This window comes from Rattus rattus, chromosome 18 (genome assembly GCF_011064425.1).
Source record: "Rattus rattus isolate New Zealand chromosome 18, Rrattus_CSIRO_v1, whole genome shotgun sequence".
Lineage (NCBI taxonomy): Eukaryota > Metazoa > Chordata > Mammalia > Rodentia > Muridae > Rattus > Rattus rattus.
This window is the reverse complement of record NC_046171.1, coordinates 27,469,655-27,494,517: the sequence shown is the minus strand read 5'-3', so window position 1 is coordinate 27,494,517 and position 24,863 is coordinate 27,469,655. Positions and strand designations below refer to the sequence as shown.

The following is a 24,863-nucleotide window of genomic DNA, read 5'->3' as shown; positions in this document are numbered from 1 at the left end:
GACCCCCTTGGAGCCAGGTTACAGGTCATCGGCTGTAAGGTACTCTTCAGGTCTGGGAACAGAACCTGGGTCCTCTGCAGAAGCAGCACGTTGTCTCAAGCACTAGACCATCTGTCCAGCCATAAATGAAAAGAGTTTTTAAATGATCGAGTTCAGTCTTTTCTAAGTCCAAATGAGATCATTAAAAACAGCTCAGGCACGTGCACACCATCGATGCGCACCACTTGGCACACAGGTGGGTGGGCAGGGCTGCCATTTCCAAGCCAGCTACAATTACTCAAAAACATGGAGAGATGGCTTAGCAGTTAAGAATACTTGGCTCTAAAAATAACTTACAGGAACAATGCAGGGTGGGATCTGCTAAGAGGTCAATATATTTGATTTTTTTTAACACAACATTTCAATTCAAAAAAAAAAAAAAAAAGAATTTCTGAATTTTAGATGTATGAGTATTTTTTTTTTTTTTTTTGGTTCTTTTTTTGGAGCTGGGGACCGAACCCAGGGCCTTGCGCTTCCTAGGCAAGCGCTCTACCACCGAGCTAAATCCCCAACCCCGATGTATGAGTATTTTGCCTGTTATCTATCTGTTAACCTCTTCCAGAGGTCCTGAGTTCAAGTCTCAGCAACCACACGGTGGCTCACATCTGTAAGGGGATCTGATGCCCTCTTCTGGCCAGGGGTGTATATACAGCAAAGCACTCCTACAAGGAGCTGCGCAGATGATGGTGGAGAGTTCTGAACCTCCCGTATCCCTTAGGGACTCAAGTGTCTTTGCTCCACACAAGTCAGACATTCCTATGTGGTTTCTTATAGGAGATGGTACTAAGTACACTGCACCATCAACACTCTGGGAAGAACACTGTGCTTTTTACAAGATATCTACTCTGCTGAGGGTCAACTTCCGGATGACCAGTACCAGTCGTCAGTTTTCCCTCCAAGATGTCACGCAGTAACATGCACACGGCTCAAATACTTCTGCAACAAGCATTTCTTCCCTCGGAGCGCCCTAGCTCTCGGTCACCCAGCCACAAGGCCAGCGTTACTTACAGCATCCACGATGGCTTTGGCTGCATCAGGGTCACACTTGAAGGGGCTCTCGGACACTGTGGTGTTCATGCTATTGAATGAAACGAACACAGTCAGAACACGATGAACACTGAAGCCTTCTCATGTTCTAAAAAACTAAGTTGAGCCAGGTGGTGCTGGTGCCCACCTTCAATCCCAGTGCTGGGGTCTTGGGAAGAGGCAGGCAGACCTCTGAGTTAGAGGAAAGCCTGGTCTACAGAGTGAGTTCTAGGACAGCCAGGGCTACACAAAGAAACCCTGCCTTGAGGGGGAAAAAAACAAAAAAACAACCTACGTTGATGATGGTCGACCAGATGGTTTTTTGTAGCCCAGAACTCACATTGAACATAGGAATTAAAGGTGCATGCTACCACGCCTGGGCCAGATGGCGTTTAAATTTGGTTCACCTAAAGCATTCTCACCCATCCTAAACATCCTGATCATTTACTTTGGCAGGTACAGATGCTTTTGCTGATTTACTTCATCTCTCAGATTAGACTTAAGAATCTAAGATCACGGGGTTGGGGATTTAGCTCAGTGGTAGAGCGCTTGCCTAGCAAGCGCAAGGCCCTGAGTTCGGTCCCCAGCTCCGAAAAAAAGAAAAAAGAAAAAAAAAAGAATCTAAGATCAAATCTTCTGTAGAACTCACTAAAATATCGGACAAATACAGATTAAAATCTGTAACATCTTTCCCAATTCAAGAATTGGGAACTTCAAAGAATTCAGAAATCTTGACAGAAGTTAGGACCCTACAAAGACATTCACCATTAAAACCCACAAATGGGTCTCCAAGGCCCTCTTCTGATGCGTCTGCAGACAGCTACAGTGTACTTATATATTAATAAATAAATCTTTTTTTTTTTTTTTTTTTTCGGGGCTGGGGATCGAACCCAGGACCTTGCGCTTCCTAGGCAAGTGCTCTACCACTGAGCCAAATCCCCAACCCCTTAATAAATAAATCTTAAAAACAACAACAACAAATGGTTGGAAGCAATCAATGATTACCAATAGGAATGATGAAAAATGGCTTATGGACAAAATAGACTGCTAAGGCCTGGGTAACTTACCTGGCAAGCCTGCCATTATAAGAAAATGTTTCTGCTGTTACTAGGAAACCGTCTAATGCTGAGATTGATTACATATTCTGGTATGTTCTGTGCCCTTGGGAACCAGTCATGACAGAAGTCAGAGAACTGTTTTGTACAGTTACCCACAATAAGCTTGAACCCGAACCAACCACCCAACAGCACTTCCTGCAGCTGTGAATAAGCTTTTATGGTATTGGCCTTTGTAAGATGCCCCTGGGATGGACCCCAGCATAAGAGAGACACCTACACTAGTATAAGAAACTATTTGGAATAAGACTTCCATTTTGAGTAGTGATTCAGGAAAGTTTAAGTTCCCAAGACCTCCCTGGGAACTGACATCCTCCTTGGCAGAAAGAGACATATACGTGGGAAACTGATATCCTGCTTGGCAAGTTGAGACAGGAATGTTAGACAAGTGCCATCCTGGTAGACGAGGTAGGACATGAATGTTAGGCAGGCAAGTCCCCTGCCACAGTTGATATCCCAGCCAATGGGAGCAGGATAAGTGTACAACCAAGACACGTTCCTAAGGAAATCCCTATCCTAAATCCTGACTGATGAAATAATTTGGCACAGATGTTTGTGGATTTTGAGCTTAAAAATCCTATAGGATCTGTCAGGGTCAAGGTTCAGTTCCCAAATCTGGACCATGGCCCTGCTTGGCCAGTCCTGTCTGACTGGGATCAGATTTCGGTGTTCGTGTGGTTTGTGAGGTGATTCCTGGACCCCAACAGCATGGAATGTTGGACAATGTATAGGCAAACGCTCATTTCCCAGCACTCAGGAGGCAGAGGCAAGCGATCTCAGTGAGACCAGGCCAGCCTGCTCTACCGAGCTTGTTCCAGACAGAAAACCCTGTCTCAAAAAGCAGAAAAGGAAAAAAAAAGGAAAACAACAATTATGTTTTTAATGTACTCAGTTGTGTGCAGCTGGGATCTTGCATGCATAAGGAAATTAGTCAACTAGTGCTAATTCTCAACCCTCTTAAAATATAAATTTATTTTATATGTCTGAATACACTGTTGCTGTCTTCAGACACACCAGAAGAGAGCTTCACATCCTATTATAGATGGCTGTGAGCCTCCATGTTGCTGGGAATTGAACTCAGGACCTCTAGAAGAGCAGTCAGTGCTCTTAACTACTGAACAATCTCAACCCTTAAAACTGTATTTTATTATAGCCCAAGTTGGCTTCAAATTGACTAAAATCAAGAATGATCCTGACTTTCAGACACTCCTCTGACTGGTTGAATTACAGGTATGGCTACCATACCTGACTTATGCAACACCAGGGGTGGACTCCAGGCCCGCACTCCAACAGCTGAGTTACTCTCAGCCTTAGATCTGACTTTTAAGTTTATGACTAAGACTGTGTATTTTCTAACAACTAAACTTCTTCCTAGCTTTCCTACAGTGAGTTAATGTCTTTTTTTTTGGGGGGGGGGTCTCTTAGAAAGATATACTTGACTGCTTAGTCATTGGGGAGTGGCAGTATTTGAGAAATAGGAGGTGTGGCTTATTGGGTGTGGCCTTGTGGAAGAAGTGTGTCACTGGGGTTGGGATTTGAGGCTTCAAAGCCCATACCGGGCCCAGTTCTCTCTTGGCCTGTGGAGGAGGATGTAGCGCTCAGCTCTTGCTCCAGTGGCACATGAGCCACCACGATGACAATGGAGCCCTGAAACCATATTTCCTTTGACAATGATAAGAGCTTTCTTGGTCATAGTGTCTCTTCAGAGCAATAAAACAGGGACTTAAGACAACTAAACCATTTATAAATTATGACTGATTAAGGCCTTTTGAATCCTTTCAAAAAATGTATCTATTTCATGTGTGTGCACACACATACCACAGAGTATAGAGAGGTTAGAGGACAATGTGGAGTTACTCTTGGCAGCAAGAGCCTTTCCTGATGAGCCCACATTTGCTTCTGCTTTTTTGTTAGTTTCCCCAGTATAGGGACATGAACACTGGTATTGTCAAGATAAAGTACCAACAGTTACTCTGGAGTGACTCTGGTGAGGCTCACGCCTGTATCTGTGTCATGTTTGGCAAGTATTAGTTGATCAATTAACATAACTATTATTTTGAGTGAAAGTAAATTTGGTGAGCATGAGATCCTGGTGGAGCAAAGACTGCTTTACTCACAGCACTTGGTATAATTAAAACCACTGATCCCCAAAAGAGCTCGGGTCCACAGAGACAAAACCTGACTGGAATGCAGCCAACAGTGCTTTCTGGGAAATGAAGCCACAGCCACTGAGGTAGGGTATGTGCTGTCCTACCAACTCTAGGAGCCATGGTGGAGAGGAAGCCAGCCGCCCACCCTTCAGACACACGAGTTCCACTGATGTCCCAAGACAGCTTTCTTTGGAACTTTGCTTTCCCAATGTCTGCATGAAGCAGTGCTGATGATCCGGTCCTCCAGGCTGTCTGAAGAGATTCTACCCCACCCTGGCTCACACATCACTCACTCATATCTGATAGCAATGCTCGCACACCTTTATCTGCTGCGCCCTGATGCTAGAGGCTCGCACGCTTTGGCCTCAATGTCACCCATATGGATGGAGTATGTATTTGTCAAGAGGACTTTAAATACATATTTCTTTTCATTATTTTTGATTGTGTGTCTCTGCAGTTGGGTACATGCATGTGAGGGCGGGTGCCTAAGGAGGCCAGAAGTGTAGGATCCCACGAAACTAGAGTCAGCCAGTCACGAACCACCCGAGGTCCTGGGAACCAAACTTGAAGAGCACCAAGTGCTGTTACCACTCCAGCCCCCTTAGAGAGGACCTTCCGGACAGTTCTAAGTTGCTGATGAATAAACTTGACTAGAAACTACTAGCATAATCGATTTTTAGGTTATTTATTTGTTGAGAAAGGGTCTCACTATGTAGCCTTGGTTGGCTTGGAACTTGCTATGCAGACCGACTACCTTGCACTCACATAAACCTGCCTGCCTCTGCCTCTCACCTGTGTGGAATAAAGATATGTACTACCATACCCAGCCTTTTAAAAAATTCATTCATTCATTCATTTATTATTGTGTGTGTGTGTTTGCACGAGTGTGCACGTGCAAGCATTATGTGCATATCTGAAAATGCACATGCTATGGCACACGTGCAGGTCAGAGGGAAACTCTGGGAGCTGATCACCAGGCTTGTGCAGCAAGCAATTCATCCAACGGAATCACCTTACTACTCTAGCTTTTATTCCTACATAAATCTAAGAGTACGCAGAGGCATGGGAATAACTTAGCATATATTCTAGTCTATCCTGACAGTCTAGGTGGTTTGGAAAATGCAGCCCACCCAGCCCACCCCACAGCTAATAATGTACTGTGAACCTAGCTACTTTATGTTCGAGCACCGTGCATACACACCCCTCTGTGAAAATGACACCTAACTGTTGTCTAACTTTCTCTGCCCCGAACAAGTATTAAATTGAGACAGTCTACTCAAGTCTATTTCCAATGTATCCTATATTAAGAATGGAAAAGCAATTTGTCTCGAAGTGGTTTTGGTACTTGGGGGTAAAATGGCAAGTCCCCCACTTAGCATCTTACAACTATGCATAATTAGTCACGCACAGGATTGTGGGAAGGAAAAGATGCCCTAATCCATCAGGACAGTGTAATCCCTTTCTAACCTGTACCATAGCTTCACTCTGAAGAGGCGTGCTTGGCTATGTTTGCAAATCTGTGTGCATCCTTGTTTTATTTAGTTCTTTGAGGAAAAGGCAAAGATTCTGGAAATGCCTGTTGTACTCTTACCACTGGTAACATTACAGTCAGGGAAGTGTTGGTGCAAACCACTCCGCTATGTGTTAAAGGTACCGGAAGAGTTAACACTTACCAACTGATCCCTTTCCCATCTGTCTTCTTAGTCACTAATGCCTTCCAATAATCGTGGGTGTTTTTAATAATGTCAACTGCAAACTCCTGTAATTGAAGACAGGCATTAGGATAGTATATAAGGGGGTGTCTTCTGACCACTTACATTTCCCCAAAACTCCATACTTTTTTCTTTTATATAAATAAAAGACCAAGACTATCTTGCATCTTAGAATTTTCTTTCATGGGTATTTTTGGGGGGTGGGTACTAGGGATCGAGCCCAGGGTCTTACTACACATATAATACCAGCACTTATACATACCATGGAGGCGTATCCCTGGCCCCTTCTCTCATGGGAACAACACAGTAAATGCTAAGTCTCAATTCAAATGCTCTAGGCCAGTTTTCAAAGATTCATTACCTTATTTTTAAATTCTGCGTTGAATGCAAACTCATTTTCTGGTTTCCCATCAGGAACCTTATACCTTCTAAACCAGTCAACGGTAGCTTCTAAGTAGCCGGGTTTCAGCCGCTCCACATCAGAAATATCTAAGGAGAGGAAACCAGCACACCACACTATGCATAAGTATTTAGGCATTTGACAAAAACATCGAGTTTACACGGAGATAGATACGGGGAACATTATAAAGAAGCCCAAGATAATATTAGAGCTCAGAAAGAACGCTTAAAAATTTAAATTTTTTTTTCATCTGGCATCTTTGAGTAGCTTTGACATTAAGAACCGAAGAGAGTGATCAAGCCTGACTAACTGCTATTAGATCCAGGAAGAGAAACGAGTGGGGCTGGATAATCAAACCGGTTTGTCAGCTAGCGTCATTCCTATGAAGGGTATGAGATACTAAAAATGGCAAGTTGAGGCTGGGCTCTATGTCGAAGGCTCGAACTCCAATTACACACCAAAAGAACAGGAAAAGCAGACTTATGGGTAATACATTCTACTTACAGTCAGGGCTTCACGCAGAAACCCTGGCTCAAAAAGCAAAATAAATAAACAAATAAATAGGCCAGGGGTGATGGCACACATCTTTAATCCCAGCAGTTGGGAGGCAGAGGCAGGTGGATCTCTGTTGAGTTTGAAGCCAGCCTGGTCTACAGAGTTCCAGACAGCCAGGGCTACACAGAGAAACCAAGCCTCAAAAAACAAAATGGCAATAATTACCTGATTGGCTTACTTTGCAACACTGCAATCAAACCAAGGGCCTCGGACAAGCTAGGCAAACACAAGTCACCAAGCTAACTGCCTAACGGGTGAGTGACATTTTGAATTCAAATGGACTACTTGACAGTGTAGGCATTCAAAGTCACAAAATCCCTGCTCTACACAGAGGAGTACCAAGAAGTAAGGATGGGCATGGTGGCACGTAGCTCTAGTTCCAGCATTCAAGGACCCTGAAGCAGTCCACTGTAGAGCTCAAGGCTAGCCAGGCTACAAAACAATACAAACCCTACAGTGACAGAGGGGCGTAGCCTCACGCTTGAGACTAGCACAGGCACACCAAGTTCTTGACAGTCTGCGTGGGAGATTTCCTCTGTTCCTCGGCTGTGTATTCACTCCTCCTGTGGTTGCACGGGTATCCTTCTGTTCTGGGTTACAATGTAAAATGTCTGTGCCCCTCTTTGATGGAGGCTCATCAATTCATCGCCCTTTTTGGTCGGTCGGTTGGTTTTTGGAACAGTCTTTCCCTGTGTAGCCCTGGGTGTGCTGGAACTCATGTTAAAGTCTAGGGTGGCCTAGAACTCAGAGACCTGCCTGTCTCTGTGCCCCCAGTGGCGGGAATAAAGGAGTGTGCCACCACGGACTGGCATTCGTGGGTTTTTGGAAGCATCAGAACCGGTGCTACCTTTACCCAGGAAGAGACAATCAGATTTGTGTAGATCACTCAAGGCCAGTGTGGTCTACACAAGGAGTTCCAGGACAGCATGGGCTTCAGAGAAAGACCCTGTCTCAACAACAACAGGACTAGCGGAAGACTTTCTGTTCCCAGGTTCCCCATTTCCTTACCATGGTAATTGGCTGCGTCTGGATCGTCCACATTAATGGCAATGACCTTCCAGTCGGTCTCGCCCTCGTCGATCATGGCCAGTATGCCCAGGACCTTCACCCTGATTATCTCACCTCTGGCACATACCTGAGAGACAGCCAGAGTCAGCACCAACAACCTTACACCACGAGGGCTGCAGGTTCTATCTCGGAGATGGCAACAAGTAAGCAAGGGGTGCGTGTGTGTGTGTGCGTGTGTGTGTGCGTGTGTGTGTGTGTGTGTGTGTGTGTGTGTGTGTGTGCATGTGTGTGTGTGCGTGTGTGTGTGTGTTCACTTAACAGACTTGAGTGAAGAGTTTTTTAAAAAATACTTTTGTTGTCAAGCATGACAGCACACACTTTTAATCCTAGCACTCAGGAAGCAGAGGTATGTGGATTTCTGTGAGTTCAAGGCCAGATAGCATGGACTTCGAAGTGAGGTCCTGTCACACACACACACACACACACACACACACACACACACACACCTATACATATACAAAGTGTGATGGAGGTGGGGAGTTGTATACATGCAATCACACTGCATGCACGTGGAGGTCACTGGATAACTCTGTCCAGTCAGTCCCTCCCTCCACGATCCTTTTGAGTTTTTTGAGACAGGGTTTTCCTGTGTAGTCCTGGGTGTCCTGGACTCACTCTGTAGACAAGGCTGGCCTTGAACTGAGGCCTGCCTCAGCCTCCCCAGTGCTGGGATTGAGGGTGAGTACCACCACCACCCCACTCTTTCCTTCCTTTTTTCAGGGGTTTGGGGGAATCAAGCTCCACCCACCAGGTTTGCACAGCAATCACCTCTAACCACTGAGCCTTCTCACCAACACTATGTTTTTGGAGACACAGTTTCCCTGTGTAGTTCAGGGTAGCTAGGACTTGCTATCCCAGGCTGGCTTCAAACTTGCCATCAGCCTGCTTCAGCCTCCCTCTCTACTATAGTCACAGGAGTGTCATCTGCCCACCTCTTAAAGCAAACTTTCAAGAGCCACACAAATAAATATTTCCTAGCTCCATTTAGGTTGAAAACAGGATACTCAGGAGCTGTATTATTCTCTGACTGTTTCAGACAACTTCTCTCTACATAGCCTTGACTGTCCTGGAGCTCCCTCTGTAGACCAGGCTGGCTTTAAACGCCCAGAGATCTGCGGCCTCTGCCTCTCAAGCACTGGGAGTAAAGGCGTGTGCCAGGGCTCTCTGCTCTGCACTTTTTAAAAACTAAAAAATAAAGATTGAATTTTTATGTCTATGTTTTGCTACATGTATGCACATGTATGCCTCATGCCTGCAGAGGCCGGAAGAGGGAGTCAGATCCACAAGGGAAGTTACAGACAGTGGTAAACTGCCAGGTGGGTTATGGGAACTGAACTCAGGTTCTCTGTAAGAGCAGCCCGTGTTCTGAATTGCCAAGCCATTGGTCTAGCTCCGGACCTCCATCTATAAGGAAACAGCAGCATAGCTGAGGGTATTTAACCTTTCCTATGCTGTCTCTGTCAGTGCTAAATGTGGCCTCTGTAATGTTTTCAAACACAGCCTGTACCATGCTTTATCGTTTGCAGAAGCAACTGAACTAAGCTAGTCATATGTCCTTAGCATACTGAGGCTCTGGGGTTAATCCCCAGAACCACAACGAAGCAGACAGAAAGTCTGACTTAAGACCCTAACAACACTGGCTTCGGTTGTTTATTATTTTACTGAGCCTGAGATCTTGAATTTTAGAACAACAGCCCACTCTATAGAAGAATCCCTCTATAGAAGACGCCTCTCACATCAGGAGGACCTGGCTAGAGTCGCTCACGGATCGTCCCAAATCCTTCAGGAGGCCCAGCTATTCACCAGTGCTCACAGTTCATTCACTGATTTTCAAAATAGAAACCAGGATGATTCATTCATTTTAATGTCATAGAAAAAAATTCAGCTTCATTACCTTGCTTCCAATTTCACAAACGTCAATTGGGTCGTTGTCACCACAGCAGCCAGTGTGTTCGTCACTGTGTCCTGGGTCTTCCCATGTCTAAAACAAATCAAGGGTTAGAGCACAGCAGTCTGATGCACACCGATGACCAAGTGCAACACCACACGAGTTCTGCTGAGAAATAAAACCAGCTGTTTTTAAAACTTTTATACATGATTCTTTTTTTTCCTTTTTCTTTTTTTTTTTTTTTTCCTCAGAGCTGGGGATCGAACCCAGGGCCTTGAGCTTTCTAGGCAAGCGCTCTACCACTGAGCTAAATCCCCAACCTGTTTTTAAAACTTTTACAAGCTGGATGTGGAGTGCATGGCTTTGACCCTGCACAGCTGAGTCAGAGGCAGGTGGATCTCTGAGTTCAAGGCCAACCTGATCTCCAGAATGAGTTCCAGGACAGCCAAGGCTACACAGAGAAACTGTCAAGGAAAAAACAAATAAACAACTTTACAACTTCCAATGAGAATTTTTAACTATACAGAAGAATTTTAATTAAATGTTGGAACTTCTATTACATATATAATTCTAAGCTAAATGTAAGTTTCAAAATAGAGAATGAAGCTGGGTCTGTCAATATATGCCTTGGATCCCAGGAGATAGACGCAGGCAGATCCCTATGAGCCAAGGCTATACAGCGAGGTCCTGACTCAAAAACTCAAATACAAAACCAGAAAATGATCCTACTTAGATCACCTGACTGCGCATGCCTGCAGTCCCAGCACGTGGAAACTGAGGCAGGACCTCAAGTTCCAGGCTGCAGAGGTCTTACTAAGCCACACACAAAGACCCCGGCATCTACAACAGTGAGGGGAGTGGCAGGGGTGTGTACCTCAGGAGGAAAGCATTTGTCTAGCACTGCAAGGCCCTGCATCTGAGCACCAGCCCTGGGAAGAAAACAAGTTGATTAGCTGCTCCGGGCACTTGCGGTATCTGTCTCCTATCAGCTGCAGTCTCTTCATCACAGATGTCTCCAGCCCAGATGAGGAGGCAGAGAGCCAGTAGTGGAAATGGCAGCCTCCGATGGTGAGCGCATCCTTGCTGGCTGGGAGCCAAGGCCGAAAAGCTTCAATTACTGCCTTTCTCTCTTTGTTAAATCGTAGGCCAGAGGAACGGCAGAGCATCTCACAAAGAACTGATCGAGTGTGCTGCGGCTGTTGGGTTTGAATTGCGGCCGTTGTTAGGTTCTTTTATTCCTAACCAGAACACACTTACGACTTGCATTTACCTCCCTATTCAGCCAGAGGAAAAAGATCAAAGCGAACGGGGATAAAGCAAGACGCTTCCACCACTAGGAAGGCAAGAGTCGCCTGAGAAGAAGAGCTCAGCACTGTTTCCCCACAGGGACCACACATCAAAGCCAAATACCAAATCAACTCGAGGGCAGCGTAAAGTGCTGTAATTGGGGCAGACAAATGACTCTGTGATCACCCAACAAAGTAGGTGAGTCCGACCTACACTTTAATAACCTCTGGCGTTTCACAATGACTCCACTTAACATCACCTAATGATGGACAGGAACAACCCACCACCCGTGTGTTAAAGTGCCACAGGGTCAAATGTATGACCTTTACTAATTGACGCAAGCCTTTTTTTCCCTGATTTTTTGAGATAGGGTTTTTCTGTGTAGCTCAAGGCAGTCTTTGAACTCAGAGATCTGCCTCCCTCTGTCTGAGTGCTGGGATTAACCCCCGGCACCCACGGTCTGCAGTCTAAGACTCGCCATCCCACGATCAAGGGCATCCTCCTGTTTGCTTGCGAGGTCTCCGCTGTTTAAGAAAAGGGGAGCTCATCCTTATACGGCCACAGAGATTCTGGCCTCAAGAGGGCTTCTTTGGGGACCAGAGTCTTGCTAAAGCTAAGCTTTCGGCTCTCGGCCTTCTTCGGCGTCTGGAGTGCTGAGTGTGCAGATGTATATGATCTCTGGGTAGAAAGCACGGCTGGGATCTCTCTTCTGCAGGCGGTACTGTGTGAGCATATGTGCCATTAAGGTCAGAGGACGACCTACAGGAAATCTCTCCTTTGCCATACGACCTTGGAACTCAGGTCGCTGAGCATCTGGCAGGCACCTCAACTGCCCAGTCAGCTCTCTGGCTCTCACTATGTAGCTGTGGCCGTCCCAGAACTGGGTTTCCTCCAATTTACATCCCTCCCCCTGGAGGCTGGGATGGCAGGGGTGCGCCCCAAGCCTGGCTAGAAACCAAGGCCAAGCACCCAGGCTCCCTCTTCCCAGCAGACTCGCTACTAAGGCTATGGAGAACGCACAGCTGAGAGTCCACAATGAGTCCATAGAAAAGGGACATTTTAGAAAATCTGAGTTTAAACATGGACATATTCCTTTTAGTTAACCCTGGAAAGAGGTCATTAAAATGTTTAAAATAAAATTATCCTGCCCAGTGCTTTTCTGTTCTACGATAGCCAGCATTTTGTGCGTTTAAATGTTTGATCAAAAGTGAATTCATTTTTATTAAGCTAAAAGAAAAAAGTATGTTTTCAGGAAGTAATTGAGCTCCTGGACACGTACCTGGGGGATGGCGCCATAGTTCCAGATGTACCCTTTGTAAGGGAACAGATTGGCCACATAGCGGAGCTTTCCCTTCTTCACGTCTTGCTTAATTGGGTTTAAAGGGTCCTTTGTAGCAATCTGAAACGAAACGGCAGGGTTGTGCAACACTACTGGAATAAGGATCCCAGTCCGACTACACGGGGTATGTGTTGTCCTGTCCCGTCCCACAGAGCCAGACTGCCTCAGCTTGGTCCCCAGTGGCCTACAAGCTGTCCTCTGTCTGCCACAAACAGCCACAGGCACGTACAAGGTACACTTCTATAAATTATTAAACAAATAATTACAATTAAAAAAAGAGTTGTAGGAGAAGGACAAAATAACTATTATCCAACTTCAGTGTTCCTTTCTATTTAAAATTATTCAAACATCTAAGAGTCTGGTGGACTCGAGTGTACTCACTGTTTTAAAAAGAAAACTAAGGGGGTTGGGGATTTGGCTCAGTGGTAGAGTGCTTGCCTAGGGCGCTTAAGGCCCTGGGTTCGGGTCCCCAGTTCCAAAAAAAAAGAATTAAAAAAAAAAAAAAAAAAAAAAAAGAAAACTATGAACCTAGCTAGGCATGATGGTCATGCCTTTAATTAATCCCAGCTGTCAGGAGGCAGGGGCAGGCAGGTCCTGTAAGGTAGAGGCCAGTCTGGTCTACATACTGAGCTCTAGGACTACACAGGCCCATCAAGCTCTTCCTGCTGAGATGCCCAGGAGCAGAGAGCTCTTGATGTGGCTGCACAAGCCTGAGGTCCCAGCACTTAGGACGCTCAGGCCAAGTTCAAGGCCAGCCTGGGCTACAGGGCAGCACCTCATATCTCAATAAGACAAAAGGTAAGAATAAGGGATAAGAGAAAGGATTAAGAGAAAAGAAAAAGAGAAGCAAACATTGACGCCACTTAGGGACCATCAGAAACAGTGGCAGGGACAAGCGAAAGCTTGGGGAAGCATCTGGGGACATGTGTGCTGCCAGCACATGAGCGAGGTTACCTGGAGCAGAGAAAAGACTGGCTGGCAGGGGAGGCAGACCCGGGAAACAGTGAGACCAGACACAGGAAACCAGAAGTCTGCATACTTCTTATCTTTAAACTAGTCAGTTTGCCTGGATAAAAAACTAATTTACGGGGGTTGGGGATTTAGCTCAGCAGTAGAGTGCTTGCCTAGCAAGCGCAAGGCCCTGGGTTTGGTCCCCAGTTCCGAAAAAAAGAAAGGAAAAAAAAACAAACTAATTTACGTCCTTGGGACTGGATAGAGGGCTCAGCAGAAGACAGCCTGGTGCTCGTGGAGAGGAACCCAGTTTAGTTCCTACAGCCATGCCGGGCAGGTCATAACTACTTGTAACTTGTGCTGCAGCAGATCCTACACACTGCAGCCCTCTGCAGATACCTCAACATACGTGGAACACCCACAGACCCACATAGACAAATTAAATAAAAATAATTTATGAAGATTACTAATATGCCAAGTCTGACGACCTCTCTTACCTCCATTTTTGCATTTGACCAGCGTGGAACCTCAACCACCATGTGGAACACATCCTGGAAAAACAGAGAAGGTGAGGCAAGCAGAACTCCCTGTCCTTATTTCAGTGTGTCTGGCCTCTCTTTCCTCTGAAGTTAAACTATTAACTCTACCAGACAATTTAAGTCAAGGAAATTTCAACAAAACGCAGAGGTGGGCGGTGTGTGTGACAGCAAACAGACATAATGTGGTATAATCAAGGCGGTGCGGGCATGGCTCACTTATCTTTCAGCCAGGGATGGTACACATTTAGAACCACCGCACAACGGAGGCAGGAACAGGAGAATCACGAGTTTGAAGCTTTCTTGAAGCATGCACGCAGACACACGCAGACACACGCAGACACACGCAGACACACACACACACACACACACACACACACACAGTTTCAGAAAAGGAAAGAAGCAAAAATAAAATCAAGGCTTTTAATTTCCAGCAGCAATATCCCAAAGATCCACAGGGTGGCGCTGTTGCAACATGAAAGATTAAATGAAGGGGGTTGCAGGGAATCGAGGAACATGGTTGGTAATTTTTCTTTTCTTTTTCCTTCCCCCCAAGAAATGGCACCTAATGCCTGGACATTGCAAATAGCTGTGATCTCAGCACTGAGGAGGTGAATGTAGGAGGCTCAAAAGACCAGCCTCTTTGACAAATTAAGGCTAGTCTGGGCTACTTGAGACCTTATCTCAAAACATAAAAACTGAAAGCACAGGATGACAGCAGGTAGAATGCTGTGAGTCTGTGACAGGCGAAGGGAGGAGAGCAGCAGAGCGAAGCAAGAAGGACCAGCTAGAGCTGAGTCACCAGACAGAAGCTGGGAACAACGCCGGGCACGCTAGACAGGAAAAGACAAAGACTCTAAACCTATGTCCTACTGCAAACCTGTAAATGCAGAAAAGAAAAAAATCCTCAGGAAAAAAAAGTCCTCAGAAAAGAATTCTACTTAAAAGGGGGGCTTGGAGGGTTGGGGATTTAGCTCAGTGGTGAGCGCTTGCCTAGGAGCGCAAGGCCCTGGGTTCAGTCCCAGCTCGAAAAAAGAAAAAAAAAAAAAAAAAAAAAAGGGGGGGGGGCTTGGAGAGATGACACAGAGGTTAAGAGCACTGACTGCTCTTCCAGAGGTCCTGAGTTCAATTCCCAGCAACCACATGGTGGCTCACAACCATGTGTAATGGGATCTGATGCCCTCTTCTGGTGTGTCTGAAGACAGCTACAGTGTATTCATATACATAAAATAAATATTAACAAAATTCTACTGCAAACACTCTAAAGCAAGAAGGCTTAACATGCATAAAAACCTGGGGTCCATCCCCAGCCCTGGCCAAAGAAGACATGACGACGCACATGCCTATAATCCTTGAACTTTGGAGGATTAGGAATCGATGGCCAGGGGTTGGGGATTTAGCTCAGTGGTAGAGCACTTGCCTAGCAAGGGCAAGGCCCTGGGTTTGGTCCCCAGCTCCAAAGGAAAAAAAAAAAAAGAAAGAAAAAAAAGAAAAAAAAAAGAAAAGGAATTGATGGCCATCCATGGTTATAGGCTGGTAGCGAGCCTGGGCTACATGAGAGCCTGTCTCAGAAAGAAAAATGAAAATAATGGATGCGTGGGAGTTGGCAGTGTGCTAGCCCAGCATGGGCGAAGGCCTGGGTTGGACTCAGTGGCTCACAGACCAGGCGTGGCAGCACACATCTGAGCTCTAGCACCCAGGAAGCAGAGGCAGCCAGGGCCATCCTCAGCTACCTCATCCTTAGCAATTCAGGGCAGCACGGTCTACATGAGACCCTGCCTCAGAAATAAATAAACACTGCCCCATCTAACCTCAGAGTTAGGAAACATTATCAGAAGAGTGCAGTGTATTTATAAGGACATGCCCCTGCCCAGGAACAACCCTTGTCTTGAGACGGAGTTTTGCTATGTAGTCCAGGCTTTAAACTTAATCTCAGCCTCCCAAGTGCTGGGATTAGGGAAGGCACCACCCCACTCGGCCTGATAATGGTGCTCTCAAAAAAGTACCAAGGACTCAACACTGCGCACTGAGTGATAAGGGACTTTAACTTCCTCTTCAGTCTCTGAGGTTATGTCATACAAGGAGATGCAAGTAAACAGAAGACTGGAGAGATGCACAGGCCACTTCCCAAGAACCTGGGTGGAGTCCCAGTACCCGCATGGTGGCTCACAAACATCTGTCACTCCAGTCCCAGGGATCTGCTGGCCTCCAGGGAGGCACCAGGCACACATGCAGTGTGCAGACATACATGCAGACAGACACTTGTACACTTTTTTTTAATTTGAAAAAATAAATAAATTTCTGAATTATTCTGTCCATAATTGAGAGTGTACCTGAGGAAAATACAATGGTCAAAGTTGACACAGTCGTGCCACCTCCACATGTGGAGTTGTAACTTACAGCCAGTGATTCCTGTGACTGCCACACCTGCTGCTGGTCCTTCAGAGTACTAAAGGCATTTGTCATCTTCCTCAAAAAAAAATCAATCCCACCAAAGAAAATGTGATATATACCAAGGGGAAGACTGGTGCTCAACAAACAGTGTTAGGAGTCAGAGTATAAAACAATACATACACACACACACCCCGAATGTCCAGCAATACAAGCTGAGTGTTCCCTTACCCACAATATTTGGACAGGGGCTGGTGGGATGGCTTGTGGGATAAAAGTGCTTTCCAGCAAGTATAATAATAGTTAGAGGAGTTCAATCCTTGGAACCCACATGGTAAAAGAGAACAGATTCCTACAACTTGTCCTCTGACCTGCACACCTGCACCATTGTGTGGACATTTCCCACGCATACATACTCACTTAACAATCGTAAAAATGGTCAGGCCCGTAAATGTCTCAGATTTCAGAGATCCTTAGACTGATATAATCCCATAGGCTTTACTGGGTGAGCACGTTCATCCAGTAATCCAAACACTCTGAAACCTGAGACTCTGAGTGTTCAGTTCAGGGATGCCGGAATGGAGGGCCTTTTGTCCTGCGATTAAAGCTTTCACTTAAGTCAGTCAATCTCACTCCTGTGGTCAGAAACAGGCATAGACACCCATGAAACATGACTTAATCTATCACATCACCTAAGAACGAGCCCCGTCTCGTTAGAAATGCTGGAGAATGACTGAAACTCGGTGAGATCGCTAACCAGACCTTTCAGTGTCTCTTCTTTACCAATCTAGCAAGATTTTGGGTTTTCAGCTGTCAAAACTGCCTACGATTTAATGCCTAAGCATGTAAGCGTTAGTCTATCTGATTAAAGCGTGACTACTTTTTTTCCAACAGAAGAAAAGATACAGCTTCAGATGTATCCGTGCCCACCAGGAGCCTGGAACACGGTCAGTTCTATTACTTCACATAAGCACTGAAGGCATGGCCCAGAGAAACACCAGCTTGTGAGTGCATTTTAAGATCTGGGTGTGGTGTACGCCCACGGTGTATACTGGTGGAAGTAAACTGAGCCAGGGTTATCGGCAGTTAGAGGTCAACTTTCAGTGCACAGAACGGGCCTTAGCAAACTGCCTCTAACCCTTGCTACTCGCGGGCTGCGCAGAAAGATGGCGGGATCACGGCTGGTTGCATATGCAGAATGAGTTCATGCTACTCGGTAAGATCTTGCCTCAAAAATAAAGAGGGCTGGGGGTTGGGCCCATCATCCCAGGTTCAACTCTCAGTAACAAGAGGAAATAAAACTCAAAACCAAAAGCAAAACCAGAATCAAGCTGATCTTTATCTTCCCATGTTTCCTACCGCTGGTATTAGGCTGAGGCTGGCATTGTTCTGAGTTTGTTTTCTGTCCTCCCTGTGTACTGACTTGGAAGATAATTCCATGGACAGATGCTTTTATAGTTGAGCCCAAAATAGAGACAAAACACATTTCTGCAATTAACAACAAGAGTAAACCCCTGCCTTGCCCTTTACTACCCAATATATCTGGACTGAATCCAAGCAGGATACCTGATTCACAAGAATTTCCTGATCTCGCTGGCTGGATTAGCTGATGCAAACACAGTATTGTCTGGACCGAAAGGCTCTGACATGGAATACAATCTCTAAGTCCTCGGACATTTTTCTATTCAGGAACCGAGTCACTGAGTCCTCTTGTTAATGACACACCTACAACCACATACAAAAACGCACACAAGTATACTGACATTGAAATGTGGGGTCCGGGAGAGGCAGTGGATGAGATGCCTCACTGGCTAAGGGCACTGGCTGTCCAAGCTGACAGTGAGTTGGATCCTAGAACCCATACATCAAGAACTAACACCACTGAGTTGTCCCCACCTGTGCACTCTGGCATTTGTGTGTGTGCGCACCCCCACACTAGTCATAAATTACACTCCTCTGTCATAGGTCAGGTTGCTTTTTTCATTGTAATCCAAATAGGATCTGTCACCCACAACCTTATCTATATCCCAATGAGAGAACTTTGTAAAAACCAAAGAACTTTCCTGGCTTCTTGGATCAGAAACTGGCCCTTACAGTCTGAACACTGGTAAAATCCAGTTGTCGCAAGTCTGTACACTTATGAAAAATACTGTTATGAAACACACCAGATCATGGTGGTGCACACCTTTAATCCCAGCACTAAGGAGGCAGAGGCAGGTGACTTTCTGAGTTCGAGGCCAGCCTGTCTACAGATAGGGTTCTAGGACAGCCAGGGCTCCACAGAGAAACTCTTAAAAGGCAAGCAAGCGGTTGGGGATTTAGCTCAGTGGTAGAGCGCTTGCCTAGGAAGCACAAGGCCCTGGGTTCGATCCCCAGCTCCGAAAAAAAAGAACCAAAAAAAAAAAAAAGCAAGCAAGCAAACAAACAATATTTCATAACAGACACGACAGGTTCATAAGACTTCACTGCGCCAGAGAACCTGAGAAATGATGTTTTGAGGACAGAGTCAGCTCCATTCCCTCCTGTGGAGTGTCCTGAGATCCCAACCATTGTGAACATGGAAACCCAGCTCTGTATCGAGAGACTTCTCTCCTCAGCACACCAGTGTACAAAGGACATGGACACCCGTGGATATACCATCAGTAAACCCAGACTCTCTGGTTCCTACATCTTCCTAACTCAGAATACCCTGGGTTAGGATTGTGTAGCACGTTCCTATTAAACCGTATGAGATAATTCAAGCCAATCCAACAAGCCAGTTCAATGGGGAGACTCAGCAAGTCGTATCAGCTGTCAGGAAGTGATTGATATACAACAAATCAGAGAACCCAAGCAAATACAACTGCGAGGTTCCCGTAGGAAGCCATGTCCAATCAGAGGTCCTTCCTGCAACTTAGGTACATAATTGGCTTTGTCTGCTTCACTGCCTCCAAAGCGGAGCCTGGGTCAGACAGGATCCTCTGCCGCTACCTGCAGACTGCAGTTCTTGCTAGAGTTCAGGGGTCAGGAGAACTACTGGACACTTTCTGGTTTATTTCTCTCATTTTTTTTTCTTTTCTATTTTTCGGAGCTGGGGACCGAACCCAGGGCCTTGCGCCAAGCGCTCTACCACTGAGCTAAATCCCCCAACCCCTATTTCTCTCATTTTTAACTTAAAAAAAAAAAAGTTATTGTGTATATACGATGTATGTGTGTGCACGAACACACATGCACAGACACGTGTAGAGGTGGGCTCGGCTCTCTCTTTCCAGGGCAAGTGTTTTGGTTTGGTTTGGTTTTCTGAACCACCACCCCAGCCCTTTGGGGTCTATTTCTAGGGAATAGTAATGGTATGAACAAGAAGTGAAGATTTCAACCTGACAGCATCATTTCGAACACGCTACGGTATCCACGTGGGCTAGGGAGCAACACTGAGCTAGGGTCAATGAGGGCCCCAGAGAAGGAAGACCCAGTAGGCAAGGGCGCTTCTATCCAAGTCTGCCAACCTGGGTCTGATTCCCAATTCCTACACGGTAGAACCAGCTCCTGCATGCTGTCGTGTGATGTACACGCGCGCGTGCGCGTGCACACACACACGCACGCACGCACACTGCCCCCAATAAACAAATAAATGAAGTCCGACAGCATACAAAACTTTGTCTCTAATGTGACTCAAAATTCCTCAAAGAAGGGGCTGGAGAAATGGCTCAGTGGTTAAGGGCACTGACTGCTCTTCCAGAGGCCGTGAGTTCAATTCCCAGCAACCACATATTTATATAAAGCTGTAAACTTTTTTCTTTTTTTTTTTTTTCAGAGCTGGGGACCAAACCCAGGGCAAGCGCTCTACCACTGAACTAAATCCCCAACCCCTGTAAACTTTTTTTTAAGAAAGTAAGGATTCTTACTAATTTGTGGTAAACCCACACCAATCTGTGCTGTTAGATTTCTCCAGTTCACTGGTGCGTTCAAGAACAGACATTTCTCCTCAGAGCTGTGGACTTACCTTTCTTAACACTGTTTGCAAACTCACTAACTGACGAAAAGTTCTGAGTTTTCTTGTATTTATTGAGTTTACTTTTAATATTTAATAAACATACCACATGGTTTATTTTAAACCATTAATGAAACCGGAAGGCTTCAGTTCCAAACATGCATAACAATGTGACACAAACCCACAGAGAGGCAGCTTAAAAACTTCTGCCTCCATTCCTCCTCTAATTGATAGCTGCTTTTTTAAGCCAATGATCTGATTCAATTCTGGCTTCTTAGCTGCTCAATGAACCTTTAGCTGAAGGCACAGGAGGCATTTCAAGTTTCTGGAGATTAAGAAAATGCAGTCTAGGGGTTGGGGATTTAGCTCAGTGGTAGGCGCTTGCCTAAGAAGCGCCAAGGCCCTGGGTTGGTCCCCAGCTCGAAAAAAAAAAAAAAAAAAAAAAAAAAAAAAAAAAAAAAAATGCAGTCTGCACAGCTAGGGGAGCCAATTAAAGACACTCGTTTGCTGGACGTGGCAGCGTGACTTTCCTTCCAGCACTCCAGAGGCAAAGGCTGGCGGGTCTCTGAGTTCAAGACCAGAGTGAGTTCCAGGGCATGCAGGAATACTTAGAGACCATGTAATTAAAAAAAAAGGGAGGGGTGAGACCATTTTTGAATGACAGAGATTCTTACCTTGTCTGCGTAAATTGGAACATCATGAAATGGAGAAATATACTGCCCTTTCTCATTTTCTGTAAATAAATAAGAAAAGCTGTTGTGACTGGGTACATTTCCAAACGCACAAAATAGACATTTCTGAACAGCAAGGTGTATTCCTATGCCTTAAAACAAGAACAAACCAAAACAAGGGGTCGCCAGCATAGGACAGTGCATGCATGTGCAGTCCTACCATGTGCAAAGTCCTGGGTTCAATCCTCCTCATGCTGGAGGCGGACAAAACCCAGGAAACCACTGTCCGGCTGAACCAGACAGTTAGCAAGACTGCAAACCCAGGAATTGGTAAATCAGGAGTTCAAGGTCATACCTGTCCACACAGTCAGGTTGAAGCCAACCCAGGAGATGCTCCAGGAGACCCCGTCTCAAAAATACTTAAGAACCAAATAAAAACAAAACAAAACAAAACCCAGCACCCAGGAGGCCAAGGCAGAAGTGCTCTGGGACTTTGAAGCCAGCTTGGTCTATATGGGAGGCAGTTCCACCCCAGCCAGGGGACAGAGACGCTGTTTAAAAACAGCTACAGCAGTTTGCATCCCTGACCTTCTCCGGGACCAGGTTTCCATCCTCCTTGCACTTTCTGCTTTACCCTGGGTGTTACTTCCTATTGTGAGTGCAAGGACTTAGCTGAATTCCTCCCACCTCCTGCCCGGCAGGGCTTACTAAGTACAAGGCGATGGATCAAACTGCTTTTGACTGATCCTATTTCAGTTAACTGCTTACCAAATCGGTGAACTACCTGCAGGAAAGAGACCAACCCACCAATTACCTTAGGAACTCACACTGTTTTATGTGACACTTCAGACCCACTTCAATACCGTGACTTTGCTTAAGAATGATCTAGTCACAATGACATCATCTCTATTCTACAACTATCAAACATGCAAAGTAATTTTAGCCCAGTTTGATGGCACATGCCTGCTATCTGAGCTTTAGCGAGGTCGAGGCAGGAGGATGAAGAAGTCAAGGTCATTCTTTGGCTATATATAGTGAGTCTGAGGCTACCTTAGGCTCCATAAGCCCTGCCTCAAAAAAAAATAAATAATAAAAAGCCAGGTGTAGTGGTGCAGGTCTTTAATAAAGGGTTTCTCTGTGTAGCCCTGGCTGTCCTGGAACTCACTCTGTGGATCCGGCTGGCCTCAAACTCACAGATCTGCCCTCATCTGCCTCTGCAATGTCAGGGTTTTACCTTTATTTTGTGGAGGGATATATGCATAGCTGTCCTCGGCTCAAATTCGACTTTTATCTGTTTTAAAGAGACTGGAAAATGTAGCATTATTAAGAAAAAGAATTATTTCTATTAAGAATGGATGCTCGGGGGCTCAGTGGTTAAGAGAACTGACAGCTCTTCCGGAGGTCCTGAGTCCAAATCGTAGCAACTACACAGTGGTTCACAACCATCTGTAGTTGGATTTGATGCCCTCTTCTGGTGTGTCTGAAGTCAGCTACAGTGTACGTACATATATATTATTATAGTAATATCTTATATATATTAATAAGATATATAATTATATTAATATATATCATATATATTAATAAGATATATAATAATAAAAAGAATGGATGCTGTCAGGTGTGGCGCCTAAACCGATCTATTTGCTAGTACTTGGGATGTTGAAGCAGGAGAATCTCAGGTTTGAAACCAGGCTGAGCTAAACAGAAAAAGGCTGTGGCCTCCCACCCCACTACCCTCAAAAAAGGGTGAGAAAAATACTCAAATATATCATTTTTTAAAAAGCTCAAAGAACGAGAACTAGTTAAATTACACAGCGATACTCAACTATTAGTATTTCTTAAGTTCCAGATAGCCCATGTGATAAACTTCAGCCTAGTCCAAAGTCAAGGAGTGGCTTTGCTCTCCACTAACAACCGTGAGATACTCACCACCAACGCATTAAATACATTAAAAACAATGTGTTTGTTCTGCACATATAGATTGAAGACAATTCCCAGCGACCCACAGGGTCACCCTAAAGGTCACTGATAAATTCTGAAGCCAACATTATTTTCCATGAAAAGTTCCTACATTCTGTCCTTACTGTTCGATTCGGCAATTAATTAAAAATTAATTGGATCTTCCCTGGTGGTTTAATCTTCATTAGATATATGTTGAGGAGTTCACTGTCCTTTTTGCTCCAAACCAGACTTAAATTTGCTAGGCACTCTCTGTTCATTCTTTAAGGAATGCCTATTGCTCTTTCCTTCGAGATTCATGCCCATCCCTTCCGATTAACCATAAAGAGGTTACAAATTGGAAGGGCTTTTGCTGACAGCATCGAAAGTCTCTGTTAGTACCCTGAATGTATACCTACAAGCTAAGGGCTTCCAGGAGAAACCCAGGCAGTTTGCAAGTACCTACAAGGAAAAGCTGACGAACGTGGAAGGCCGATAATCGACTCCACCTTTTGGAGTGCAGGGCGGGTTTTGGGTGGGGGTGTAACTAGTACGTCCGGACTCGGGTCCCTGCACCCGGATTAAGAACCTGGCTGTTCTCCCTCCAGGTCCTCAGCTGGACATCACCTGTCTGGGGAGGCAAAGCCTTCAGTCTCCTAGAGAGCACTCCGGGCCATCAGTGCTTCAGAGAAGCCTCACCACACACCACATAAGACGTGGGCCTTAATTTCCCATCTCTAGAACACTGGGAAGGAATCGATCCTGTTTGGCACCGAATTAAGGTCTTGAGAAATCTGTCCTCCAGCCCGCGATCCTGAGGACACCTTCTAAGGGTGACTCAGTGGTTTCCTTTCCCACGTGGCCCAAGTTCGAATGTGTGGAGGGAGCGCTCGCGGTGGGCACTGGGATGGAGGCCCTCGCTGGTCACGCCGCCCGCCCGCTCGCCCGCCCGAAGGAAGGGGACGCGCCCGCCTGCTCGTCCAGAGAGTCTGGAATGAATGGGTGACCGGGCCCCGGGCCCCCGCCACTCACTGATGAAGACGCGGTACTCGAGGGTGAAGGGCGCTGCGCGCTCCTCGCTGCTGAAGTTGCTCATGGTGTCCGAGATGTGCCTGTGCCGCCGTCGCCGCCGCTACACAGCTACACAAGCACACAGCCCAGCCCGGGAGCGGTTGTACCGTGGAGGAAGCTCGCGCCTGCGCACCACGAGCTGGCCCGCTGGTCGCCGGCGCCTTGCCTTTAACGCATGGGGCTCGCCTTGCACCCTGCCCCGCCCCGCCCATCCGCGCAGGCGCACTCTTCCCGACGAGCCTCCTCACGCCCCGCCCCCAGTACAGCCCAGGCTCGCAACCTTGGCCACGTGGCCGGCGCCGGCTGCCCTCTGGAAGCTGACAGCCGGTTGGTGGCTACACCGGGACAGAGCGCTAGTTATTCTCCAAAGGCTCGCGAATCACTCACCTTTGACTCCACTCAGTCACATCATTTGGAGCAATTCCTTATCTCAGAAGGCCTTGATAAGCCACCTCCTTTCTTTTTTGAATTTTCGAGACAGGGTTTCAAAGATACTCATCTCCCTCTGCCTCCCAAATGCTGGGAATATACTAACAACAACAACAACCCCCAGCCCCAAGCAGCCTTTATTTAAGTTGAGGGTTTGGCTAACTAGGCTCTGAAAACTATTGGCTGTGACTTCTGTTTTTCCAAGTGGTAGACATTGGGCAAATTTGCTTTTACTAATCTCCCTGATTCGGTTTCTCATCTGGATTGTTGGACTGCCTGGACCAGTGTCAAGCTGATTATTCCTGCCCTCCCCAGTTACTGCAGCTA

The 24,863-nt window shown here is 46.0% G+C and overlaps 1 protein-coding gene across 1 annotated transcript; it reads right to left on the bottom strand.

The window, feature by feature from the left end:
* Nucleotides 1-1,017: 1,017 nt before the first annotated feature.
* On the bottom strand, nucleotides 1,018-24,280 carry Ppa1 (inorganic pyrophosphatase 1). The gene is made up of 10 exons (XM_032889261.1): nucleotides 24,069-24,280; nucleotides 21,102-21,160; nucleotides 16,467-16,532; nucleotides 14,028-14,081; nucleotides 12,520-12,639; nucleotides 9,960-10,046; nucleotides 8,006-8,132; nucleotides 6,404-6,531; nucleotides 6,004-6,089; nucleotides 1,018-1,117 (listed from the first exon to the last, which is right to left on the bottom strand). The coding sequence occupies exons 1-10, from the start codon at nucleotides 24,130-24,132 to the stop codon at nucleotides 1,018-1,020; spliced, it is 891 nt and encodes a 296-aa protein (XP_032745152.1). The 5' UTR covers nucleotides 24,133-24,280.
* Nucleotides 24,281-24,863: the final 583 nt, after the last annotated feature.